A 12,690-nucleotide genomic window follows, 5' to 3' on the forward strand; every position below is an offset into this window, starting at 1 on the left:
GAGCCCCCTTCTTTGTCCTCCCTGCTGGCCTGCTTCTCTCAGTCCACCGTGCTGTGAGAAATACCTTCAGAACTTCTGGAAATCCCTCTCTGGGATGCAGCGCTGTTTGTTCTGCCTCGCGCCCCTACTCCACCCGTGGAAAGGAGGGCATGCGCTGTGAACTCCCCCTCTGTCATTCAGTTGCTGATGCTGACTTGTTTATGTGTGCGAGTGTGCGTAGGGAGCGAAAGAGAAGCGAGGCTGCTGTGCAGTCAGCAGACTGCACTCAGACCCTGCTCACGTCGCCTGCAGCAGCAGCAGCAGAAGCAGCAGCTTCCCTTGTCCTGGCCAGATTAATGGCTGAATGGGCTCTGCCGTGCCCAGCAGTCCCCCTCTTGCCGCCCCAATGGAGAGCATGCTGAAACTGAGCGGGCTGGCATTATCGGGCACAGCCAGACCACACTGTGAAAAGGGATTACGCCGTCAATCGTCACGCTCACAAACAACATGCTGCCACAGAAAAAAAAAGGCCCTCTCCCAGCTTGGATAAAGACTGGCAAACAGCTCTCTGCTTTTCTCCCTCCCAAAATCAGAGAAAAACGTCTTGCTTAAACAAAGGATCCCCCCTCCTCCTCCCTCTGTAGATGAATTGGCATAAATGTGTGTGCTTATTAATCATGACAGCAAAGAAAGAGACAAAGACAAAAAAGGGGGGAGGGAGGGAAAAGAGTACGAGAGGTAGAAAAATAGGTGAAAGAAGGGAAAAGAGAGAACAAGTGAGAGTATGTAATTATCACCCCATTGCCCTCCTCAGAAAGCAGCACCTCCTGTGTTATTGCTGGGCTGTTTGCACTCTCTGTGCATTTCATTAATTAAGATGGGAGGATGCGGAGGCCGCACTAAGACGAGGTCATTAAGCCCACCACAACACTCCTCCCTCCCCAGAGCTGGCTTACAGCACCGGCCCCATTGTTCCACCAGCAGAAAGTGAGACATTCAACACTCTGAGCTGCTGTAAAAACCACTGCGCTGCGCACACACACACACACACACACACACACACAAGGCCAAATGAACCGCATCTGTGCTTTCCGGGATCAGGTCACATGCTTGCCAACACAAATACGTCTGTCTTTCATTTAGCTTGTATAGAGCCATGTTTTCCTCTCTTTTCTCCCCTCCTTCTTCCTTCACTCCGTCTGTGTTCTAAAGTGAGGCTGGAGGGCGAGACAGGTGCAAAGGCAGGGGAAAGGAGATGCAAACCCCCTGGACTTCACTAGGTGACTCTGAGGTCACCTAGATGGCTAGATGTGGGGTTACTGAGCAGTAGGTGACCTGCCTGTATGTCTCACCGTTAGGTGGATTAGAAAAGAAACAATGTTTTTCTTTTCCTACCTTTCTTTCCTTCTGTACCTGAAACTGGCTCACTCACGGTGATAGTGGGTACAGCTTTGTTTTCTTTATTTCTGTAGCCTGCGTATAACATGATGGCACAGGTTTTAATCATGGTTTTTTTCGTATCACATTACATAATATGCGTATTCGAGACCATTCACTATACAGCACTGTTGTCAGTAAGGGATTTCATCACGCTCTATTTTTGTATTTTACAGTTCTTTGATTTTTATTATTGAATCTCTTTCCTGCAAATGGGTGAAATAATTTATTATACAGTAGTAGAGAGAGGCTAATTTAATTCACATTGATGTGTTCAGATGCTATACTTTCCCAACTGCAGTAGAAGTGGGTTGTCATAGCGATGCTTTTTCTTTGTCCTAATATTGCGATGGGCTTTCATCTCAATCCATCTTTTCTCTCTCCTCCACCCTCAAAGTCCTTTTGTGTTTTTCAATGTCCCATCGCAAAATGAGTTTTTTTGTTTGGTTGTGGTGTAAATTTCCTCCAGATGGGCTTGATGTAATCAGCCCAGGTGTACTGGCTTACAGGCCCAACATCCCGATGACCTTTTACCTCTGATGTAGGTCAGTAAAGGTTAGCCGCCCGGCTCTCTGTTCATTGTAAACACAAGCCTCAAATCCATCCTTATCACTCCATTCAGATGGATAGTGGTACCACTGCCAGTTCTGAGAGTGAGAAAAAGAAAGAACCATATGTTTCAGAGACAAATTTCATATATTATAGCAATCCCCAAGCTTGTCTTTTTTTGTTTGCATTCTTAACTCAGGCAGGAAAGGCAAACATGGGAGGCAGAGTCAGTACTTATTTGCGTATGAACACCACCAGCTGCATTGGACCTAAAGGATTACGCTGGATAACTGCGTCTTGGTGGCTGTTGTCCTGTCTTATCAAATCTGTTCTTTCCTCTCTCTGCTCTCCATCTCAGCAGGTCCAGGGTATCCTCGATTCTCAGGGAGTCTGGCCCACACTTTCCTTCCAATGAGCCACTTGGATCACCATGCCAACAGTGGAGTTCTCTATGGGCAGCACCGTTTCTATGACACGCAGAAAGGTGAGATAATTGAATCAGATAGAAACAAGGCATTCAAATCCAATTGAATCAATATTGTATGGTGTACTTTAACAAGGAAGTCACAATATTAAGACAATAATTATGTCATTGCCTTCTAATTTCCGGAGTAATGTATTTCTCTTCCCTAACCTGCCTTCCTTCTTCTTGTAGAGAACTTCTACCTTCGGGGTCTCCCATCCCAGCCACCTCTCATCTCAGCCAATCACAGTCTGCCACCAATGTCCAGAGCAGGTTCAGGACACTCTCAGGGGTCCTGCAGCAGAGACAGAGATCCAGGGATTGGGGCAGGCATACATAAGGGTCTTAAAGAGGGGTCTGTGGAGAGAGGAGTGGTACTTGTCAAGGACAAGGAGAGGTCCAGTAGCAAACAGGAGGCTAAGGAGAGACACCAACAGCAGCAGCACCACAGCCACCAGCCACCCCAGCCCACTCATCACCACCACTCCCACACCCATCAGCATCACCCACACTATCCACAGCACCCCCTGCCCCTGGAGGAGGTTAACAGTCGGGCCCTGGAGAGGCACAAGGCATCACTCACAATGGAGTATAGCAAGGAACACCCTCAGAGTATGGGCAAGCCCCTTAGTGCCTGCTTGCACAATGGCAAGATGCAAAATGGAGACACGGGGAATGGAGCAGGGGCTAAGGTCTCCATGTCCAGCTGTGGTGGGGAGGGCACAACTCTTCGGGCTATGGGGGGTGGGGGGAGCAGCCAGGGCCGACATATGGGGTCTAGTGGCAGTAGTCGCTGCACCAAAGAGGGGGTAAGTGGGGAAATGAGGATCAGTGAGCAACCTTCAGACTGTCTGGAAAGGGGTCAGGCGCCACTTCACCACTCTCTGCCCTACTCTGTACCCCCACCCTTACACATGGGTTCTGCTGCTGGAGGGACACATCCCCATCCACATCCACATGCTCACCCCCACACACATCCTCATCCAGGGGGCTTCCACTGCCTTCAGCTCCACCCCAGCCACCCACACCACCCACATCATTCCCACCATACACACCACCATCCGGACTTTTTCTGCCCACCGCCACCTGCTCCCCTAGCCAACCCTGCCTCACATGAGAGAGGTCCAGTCAATGTGGGACGAGAACCTAAAGTCACGGGGCCGACATTTGTGCCATCTGTGGCCGACTTAGGGGACAAGTCTGGTGGGCCATTCCAGCTTGGTAACCCTGACTGCCAGGGTGTGGGTAGTGGAGGAGGAGGAGGCAATGCCAAGGACAAGACAATAGAAAAGAACAGTGGTGGTGGGCACCATAGTAGTTGGCATAGAAAACAGCCACAGCAACAACAACAGCAGCAGCAGCAACAGCAACAACAACAACAGCAACAGCAGCACCCATACAGAAAAACAGAGAAGGCTCCAGACTGGATGCAGTCACACCACCAACACCTTCAACCATCACAACTTCCTCCACCTCCCCAACAACAGCAGCCTCCACATTCTCAACAGCAGCACCAGGTTGTGCGATCACGGAGTGCTGAGTGCATCAACAGTGGTGTTGACATGGATGTGTTTAGACCCTCGCTGCCCCAGGGACCCAAAGCGGGGCACTCTGTCCCTCATTCTGTAAACACTTCACCTTACAGAGACTGTTCTCATCCAGGACCTCCACCTAACTCCTCCCCACTTGGAAATAAAAACTTGGGCCAACACAGTGGGACTGGAGCAGCCCACGGTCCTGGAGGCAGCTGCTCCTTACAGAGAGATGGCCAAAAGGTAGCCAGGATTCGCCACCAGCAGCACGGCCGACCTGGTCCAGATGCTCCCTCTCCAGCTGAGCTGAACCAGGGGAATAGTCAAGAGCTTAAAAGAAAGATGGACATGTCTCCGTACGGTTACAGCAACAGCAGTGGGCAGCACCACCACCAGCAGCCCACAGTGCCACCATGGGCTATGAGGCCTCCCCATCACATGTCACAACCTGAGGAAGAGCAGAGGAAGTCCTACATGGAGTTAGGAAGCACTGGTGGGCAACATTCGCAGCAGCCACCACAGCAGCAGCAGCAGCAGCAGCAGCAGCAGCAGCAGCAACAGCAGCCGCAGCAACAACAGCAGCAGCAGCAGCAGCAAGGAATGAGCTTGCCTCCTCCACAGCCCCCCACTGCACCTCCACTTGGTCAGCAGCAGCCACAGCAGCAACCTGATCCCCAGGGTCAAACACAGGGTGAGAGCAGTGCCATGAAAAGCTTACTAAAGTACAGCAACCAGCAACAGCCACTGCTTCTCTCCCAGAAGAGCCCCTTTGGAGGGCTGGGAAGTCTCAAATCAGGTCCGCCTGGGGGGAGTTGTGCCCTGCAGGGCAACAAACAAAGTCTACCATCCAGAAAGGGCCCAGCCAACGATGGTGAGCGCCCTGATTACAGTGGGCGGAGCCGGGACATGGGGGACACAGGTCATGGGGAAATTGAGGTGCGGCAGCCGCCAGTGGGAATTGCAGTGGCAGTGGCCAGACAAAGGGAGCCACCTTGTCGTTCAGCAGACAGTCATCCTAACAGCCGGCAGGGTCGAGTACATCCCTCTGTGAAAGGTAAGCAGTCTAGGTCACTGCCTCCTGAGATGCAAAGAGCAAGGACATTTTTTTTCTTATCCTTGACCTCGCTGTGAAGACAAAATGAACGAAAAAGAAACTGGAAAAAACCAAGTCTAAAGCTGAGGAAGCCTAGAATATTACTGTAAATACCTTTTGTAGTGACGAGACAAAACTTTATTTTTGGTGAATGCAGAATCTGGTATGATATATAACTCTCACTCCAGTATGATTGGCTCTACAAAAAAACGTACTAATCTTAATGTAGTTCTGTATTATTTAGCTTTCTTGGTATCCTTTATCAAAAATCCGACATATGTTAACAGTTGAATTCCTATATCAGTGATTGGTGTAGCAAATATGCATTGCAACTTAAACTATCAGATTTTTTAAGCTTCTCTCAATTTTGATAAAACACAACAGTCTTGCTTTTTCCTAAACTTACCAGCCCCATAAAAAAAAATAAAATAAACTGTAGCACCATTACTTTAAATAGACCAACAGCACACAATCCCAAACACATAGCTGTCATGTCTAGATCTGTATTCACTGCCTGTCCATAGGGTTGTTTTGAACAGTGGATAGTAGTGATGAAAAACACTCATGCCCAACATATTTAAAACCTTTTCGCATATTGATCTGCATTATTTTTTTTAATATTGTTTGCTGAATATTTGATGGTTTCATTGTAATATCTAAGCAAAATCACGTCAACATCTAGTTTAGGAGGTAATTTGTGCTTGTTCAAAAAAACAAAAACAAATAATACTTGTATTCATTTTTGTGTTTAAAAAAAGCAAACATTGAGAGACTTAAGAGTATGTCGTCACTACAGGAGACACCATTGAAAACTAATAATGAAGCTTTTGTCTGTCTCACAGGGCCACCTCGCTCCATGTACCCCTCAGATCCCACCACTGAGGAGGAGAGAAAGAGGATGAGTGAGGAACAGATAGGTCTCACTTGCTTGGACAGAGACAGAGATGCATATATCAGGTACGCAAATCTGCAGTTATTACTCAATATCCAGTTCAAATCTGTATTGTCAGAAACCTTCATTATCGTTGTCTCGTCTTGATTCCAGGGATAACAAGGAGAGGGTGGAGTTTGCAAGGATTCACCCCTCTAACAGCTGTCACGGAGACCTCACCTCTCATCTCATGGTGCCAGGTGGGACTTCCCTCCAGTCTGGCCAGCTAGGAGATCCTGCTGCACATTCTGCTCATCATCACTGGATGCCAAGAACTGGAAGCCCATCCCTCTGGATGACAGGGCATTCTTATGGTAAGGGATGTATGCCGTACATTAGGATGCTAAAATTGTCTTTTTATGTGGTATAACTTCATTTTTCAGTATTTTTATGTGCATCGTCTGGACATGGATGCTTTTCAATGTTTAATCTCATCAGCATTTTAAATTTAGCATCGATTCATCAGTCAGGGTAACAGTTGATTTGATTAGTTGTTGTGCTATATTTGTTATTTTTCTTAGCATACAATAAGATGGGTTTGTAATAATACTTTTTTATAAAGCAGGTATAGGTCATACAACCCTACACCAGAATCTGCCCCCGGGTTTCTCTGCTGCCATGCCAGGCCCTCTGCAGCCAGTCCTCCCTCTGCCTCAGGACCCCTCTGCTCAGCTAGTGGTCCTGCCCTCCGAGCCTCCCACTCATCCTGCAACCCATCACCTGGGTACGCCATAACCTTGCTGTCTCCTCTACAAAGCGAAGTGTACTTTTAAACACATTAAACAAATGAGTCTGTCAAGCGCATACAAACATTAGCCTCAGACGTCCAAATCCACATGAACTGGAAATTCACTAAACATAGCCGAGGTACGCTAGAATATTATTGTCATGTCAGTGTTCACAAAACATTGGACTAACATTAAAAAAAAACTGCTGCTAATCACATTGATTCAACGAAGACTGCTGACAAACTTCCCTTTCATGGGTTTGTTCACAGTTTTCCTGCACACCAACTGCTCGGCTCAGCAGCCACAGTGCTCCCAGTGGGTCAGAATGCACATACAAGCTAGACATGCACCACCCTAGACTGCCACGGCAGAGGAAGAGGAAGCGTTATAGTGAGGGAAAGATCACTTCTCAAAAGTCATTGTAGACACATCCTCAGCGAACAGGCTGTGGAATTTAATTAGCTAACAATCTTTGACGGTACATTTCCTTCTGGGCTCTGCAGGAGTCTCGGCTGGGAAAGGGAAGTGCATCCATACAAACTTTCCCAGAGGAAACATTTGCATATCCAACTTTATGTGCCTAAATTCTTGGTGTGTCTTGCAAAAAAAAGGGGTTAAAGATCGAGTAATGTGGATGAAATTGTTGAGATATAGATATTGTATATATTTTCCAAGTGGAAACTCTGTCATAGTCCATCACCCACATCAAGAATTGCTTGTCCTTAAAGCCACATAATGATATACCCACAGACATGGGAGTCAGGCTTGCTGCTGGGCCCCGTTGCAGACCCCCTGTTGTGGTTTGGCTGGGCAGGTGGGACTTTTTTAGCAAAAAGGCCACAGCAAATGCTCCAATGAGAAAAACATGTATTTTCAGCCCAGTATTTTGACCTCTAATCAACCTACAGCCATTATCATCTGTTCACATTTCATCACTGTCATAACTTTTTTCCAGCATTCCAAAATTCTCAAAGCAGTTCTTAAGAGACAGCTTTCAGTTCCGAGCGGGGGAGAGTGTGGGATTGCTGCTGCCTGGGGAGATGTTGTTCTGTGAAGTCAGAAATCGTTTTTTTTTTTTTTGAGGGGATAGATGCAGTTGCTATAAAATGTGAACACAATGATTTTTAAATGATCCATAATGGTTTCACTGTTTTGAAATAGTTGTGTGGGAGGTACATAACGATTGATAGGAGAACACAATGGTTCGAGGTTCACTAATGTATTCCAGTGTGTTGCACATGGTGTTGTTGTGTATGAATCCAAAGACAAGTGATGCTGAATGTGTGTATGCGGATCATGTGTTATTGTTAAGGTACCCCCCTCCATCACGTTCCTCCTCCTTTTTCTCATTAGATGTGATGGAGCAGCCAGGACTGTGGCCCCCTGTGTACGGTGCCCGGGGCCCACCCTCCCACATGCAACATCCTGCTGTGTACTCCAGATCTCAGTTTCTACGGCAACAGGAGCTGTACGCTCTCCAGCAGCATCAACAGCTTCAACATCAGCACCAGAGTCACCAGTCGCAGCAGCCACAACTGCAGTCTCAACCTCAGCAGCAGCAGCAACAGCAGCAGCAGCAACAACAACAACAACAACAACAACAACAACAACAACAACAGCAGCAGCAGCAGCAGCAGCAGCACCAGCAGCAGCAGCAACAGCAACAGCAACAGCAGCAGCAACAGCAACAGCAACAGCAACAGCAACAGCAGCAGCACCGAGCTGCACATAGCATGAACATGCAACACCAAGGAGCTCACAACACACAGGTGATTATGTAGTCAAAATGTGCAAGGAACATTAAGATTTCAGATCATCCATCACTCTGGCTACACACACACACACACACACACACACACACACACACACACACACACACACAAATAGAACAGGATTTAAGAAGAGTAGCGTAGGTATGAGTCAGCTTAAAAAGCTTAGAATCTCGCATGCCTTTTTAGTCTATTTTAAAGTCACCTAATATTATTCTGGGATATGCTGATTTTCCTGCAGGGATGAAGTGATTTGCTGAATGTAGGCTACAGAGCTTTTGATGTCAATAACTAGATTGAAAGAAATGGATTATCGTTTAACTTCTATAGAAACTTACTTGCTTTTTGTCTTCAAGATTAGTTCACTCAATGTAGATATGATAATAGTTTTCATTTGAATTCTACAGATGCAAAAGAGATCAGATGAGCCCTCGGTGGAACTAGAAGAACTCATTTCAGAACCCCGAACATCTAAACCTGCCAAGGCTTACTCTTACAACCCACCACAGAGGAGCACATCACCCCCGGGTGCTTGTGTTTCTCACTTGTCCCCTTGCTGCCAGTCCCCCTCACTGCGACAACATGCCAAAAGCACTCCGTCAACACCTTGCCCTGCTCCAAGCCCCGTTGCAGCAGCCCCTCACTCACCTGCCATCAGCCCTGCCCCACCTCAAATGCTCAAGAGGGCTGAATCCCAGGACAAGAGAGGAGAAGGGCAGCCCCCACAGGATTACCCAGAGTCTCTGGAGCCTGGTAAGCATGAACAAAAGTGTCTACCTGCAAGCACAAATATAGAAATATGCCTCAAAGTTTTTCAGCTGATAGTATATGCAACATTGATAACATCAGATGAACGCTGATTCTGATGGTGAATGGCTTGTTACAGATTTTAACTAAAACAAATCTGACATCGTAACAGAATAAGATCGCTTGAATAAAGCAGCACCCTGTACATTATACTGATTGCTAATTGAAACTGCCACTCTGTATGGTCCCTTTTTTCTGCTGGTGTTGTGGTAATATGTGTGGGTGGCTCTTTTGGCAAGCCCCTGATTTACTAAACAGCTCAAAGCTCAAGAAAATGGCTGCCGGCTGTGCTGGGGCTTTCCAATACTGTTACCTTGGTAATGATTGAAAAACACCTCAGTAGCGGCCCTCACCTCTCCTCCACCTCCAAAGGCCTCACGCTCGCTTCATCATTATTAATGTCTGGCTAACGGCTCTCGCACGCCAGAGGAATTGTGTCAGGCTTCCTGATATACCAAAGGTCTAGCCCACTTTAAATAATACGCACACGGTTACTTGTGGTGTTCTACCCTGCTGTCTGCTAGGAGATCGCAGCAGCGTGCTACTTAATTTCCTTTCCTTGTTTTTACCCCTTTGCGACCTCTGCAACAGGGGAGTTAAGTTTAGTGCGAGCATGATGTGTAAGGATTTTAAGCTTGCATAACACCTTTAAATGTACGAGTCTCATCAACAAAATGCTGCTTAAGGTTGTATTTCAGCCAAAAAAATTATTACGCAATATTTTTGTGGGCCAATATCGATAACTATTTTTCTTTCCATCTATAGACTTGCCTCCTGGATACACCTACCCTGCTATTGCCATGGGCTACAGGAGTGGACCCTCCCCTCAGGATGTTCGACTGGCAGAGCCGGCCGACCTGGAAGCGATCCAAGTGGAGCCTGCTGAGCATGCTCCCCAGCCCCTCGCCAGCCTAGGGGAGGAGCTAGACTGCCAAGTGGTGGTCAGGCCCCTCTCAGAGCCACTCCCACTCAAGGAGCAAGAAGAAGAGAAGAGCGTGGTTGAGAGAGTTCTAGAACAGAGGGAGGAGGCGGAGGTAGTGGCAGTGACAGCAGCCAACTATGTGCCTGGAGAGGAGGAGGCAGAGGAGCAGGGGCCTGCTGAGGAAGAGGTGCTGGTTTGCCCCCCTGCTGAGAGCCCAGTTTGCGAGGCTGCTTCCTGTCCAGTCCCCCTTTCAACAGAGGAGCCTGACAGGCCAGAAGCTGTCATTACCTTGGAGGAGGAAGAGGAGGAGGAGGTAATGGGCGAGGAGAGTCAGGTGGAGAATTCTCAAAAGGTCAGCTTGCACGGAGAGCAGGAGCCAGAGCTGCCTGCCATCATCGAGCTTGACCCTGCTTCCCCTGTAGCCCCCGAGTTGAAGTCCCTGTCCCCCGAGAAGGCAAAGGACAGCGAGCTGCAGCATGAGAACAAGATGGCTCCTGATGACATCTCAGTGGATTTTGTGTGTCTTTCCCCTGCTTCAGCTTCTGCCCCAAGCCCAAGTCAACCAACTGTTGCTGCGCCCCACAAACCTCTTGTGCCCTGCTACTGGAGTCTGGAGCTGCTGATTGCAGCTGCTTTCTGCACAGACGTACCGCCATTTCCCTTGTTCCCTTTTAATGCCCCATCAGTTGCCCCATCGCAGTATAGCCCCCACCAGGGCATGGAGCTTCTGAGTGAGCTGGCTGACCTGGAGCTACAACAGCAGAAGCGCACCTGTGGGAAAAGCCAGGGTGAGGGACGGTGCCTCTTTCATGAGTCACACAAATTGACATACACACAGCAACACACTCATATCAGCCGAATGCACTTCTCTCTCATAGTTTACCCTCCTTTTCCTCTGTGTCCACTGAGACAAACTCCCACTCCCCCCTCAGGCCTAGCCTCCGTCGCTCTGTGTTTCTTCCCAGATACTCGTCTCTTCCTGCTGGTCTCAAGAGCCTCTGGTGGATTCTAACACGTCCCCAGAGAGGCTGTCTGCATGCCTGCTTGCTGTTGCTCTTCTTCAGCATGTTAAAGGCACTTTTATTTCCTAAAAGGCTGTTTTAACGATGCAGAGACCTCAGGAGATGGAGGAGAAGCAGGAGGACAGGGCTGAACTGCTAGTGAAGGGTGTAAACCTTCCTTTCTCACTCCCTCTCTCTCGTCCAGCTTTCCTTAGGGAACCGTCTCTCTGTCTTTCCATTCTGCAGCTGTTTGATCCTCACATGTGCACAAATGTGCACACACCCAAACACAAATACACACACTTAAACAAAAAGGAGACACACCAATTGGTTTCCGTCTCCCCCAAACACAACACGTTACTGAAAGTTAGTGTGTAATCACAAAAGCAGTCGATGTTTTCAGCACCCTGGAGCATTGCCTGGCTAATTAGACCCCATTGTTTTAAAGTGCCTTTAAAAGCTTCCTTGTTTTTCAAAGCACCATGTGTTTTTTTTGTTTTTTTTTTTTATTCATGCAAAAGGATGTTTTGTGTTTACCACAGCATCCTAATGCATTTAACTGCTCCCACAAGAGGGTTCTATAAAAAGGGTATCATCTGATTCCAGAGTCACTGATGTTGTCTTCGTGATGCGATACTGTTGACAGCTCGGGGAAGTGGCACATGTCGGTTTCGAGTCACAACAATAGGCTTTACCAAAACAAGTACTAAAACAAGGAGGAGTATCAGTATTTATTATTTTTTCATATTAACATGTAAGACACTGTTACTTTGTAAACAAAATGCCACTTTTCTCTTTGGGACTACGCTGTTATCGCTGCTGTTCAGCCGGTAGCTCGGTCCAATAAAGGCAGGAAGGCTGCACACGAGAGGAGCTTGGCCCAGATGGCCACTGACATCTCAGCACCTGTTGACTCCATATTGCTATGACCTCTGAAAAGATTTGCTACTGCCACCTCATACCGGCTTAATGTGTCCAATTCCCCCCCCAATTTCTTTCTTCAGTGCCATTTATTCACTATATGATAAGATTACTGCTGAAATGATGAAGCCACATGTGCAGGTTTTGAGGCTGAATGCTGACACATAGTGCTCATTATGCACCAACCCCCCACATTTTCCTCTTCTAGTGTCTCTAAATCAAGAATATATGGACACAAAGTGAACCAAATCAGCACTTTTTTGTCTTTCTTTTGTTCCCCTTCACAGATGAGGAGTTGCTCATGTTTGACCTCCAAAGTCTTGCTACCTTGGCCACAGCCCGTGCACTGGAGTTGGGCTCCCAGGAAGGCACCAGTATGGGCTCAGGGCGACACTTCCCAGCCCGCAGGATCCTCAATTTACGGAGGAAATGCAGCTGGACACCTCGAAATGAACCAGTAAGACGACAACTTGTATCCGTCTTGATGCTTCAAAACATAAAGAGCCTTTAGGGTTATGTTGACTTTTTATTCAAATAAATAAACCGATTACCTTGCGA

At 47.6% G+C, this 12,690-nt stretch overlaps 1 protein-coding gene across 1 annotated transcript in view; it reads left to right on the top strand.

Annotated features, from left to right (window-relative positions):
- Positions 1-12,690, top strand: part of bahcc1a (BAH domain and coiled-coil containing 1a) — a 62,437-nt gene that overhangs the window by 34,287 nt on the left and 15,460 nt on the right. Inside the window, exons 4-13 of the mRNA XM_008303065.1 lie at positions 2,324-2,449; positions 2,621-5,014; positions 5,896-6,010; positions 6,099-6,298; positions 6,547-6,708; positions 8,066-8,261; positions 8,403-8,481; positions 8,889-9,234; positions 10,054-10,998; positions 12,420-12,589. Coding sequence (XP_008301287.1) covers positions 2,324-2,449; positions 2,621-5,014; positions 5,896-6,010; positions 6,099-6,298; positions 6,547-6,708; positions 8,066-8,261; positions 8,403-8,481; positions 8,889-9,234; positions 10,054-10,998; positions 12,420-12,589 — 4,733 coding nt within the window. The remainder of the gene's footprint in view (positions 1-2,323; positions 2,450-2,620; positions 5,015-5,895; positions 6,011-6,098; positions 6,299-6,546; positions 6,709-8,065; positions 8,262-8,402; positions 8,482-8,888; positions 9,235-10,053; positions 10,999-12,419; positions 12,590-12,690) is intronic.

The sequence above is a fragment of the Stegastes partitus genome, unplaced genomic scaffold (genome assembly GCF_000690725.1).
Source record: "Stegastes partitus isolate 25-593 unplaced genomic scaffold, Stegastes_partitus-1.0.2 Scaffold38, whole genome shotgun sequence".
Lineage (NCBI taxonomy): Eukaryota > Metazoa > Chordata > Actinopteri > Pomacentridae > Stegastes > Stegastes partitus.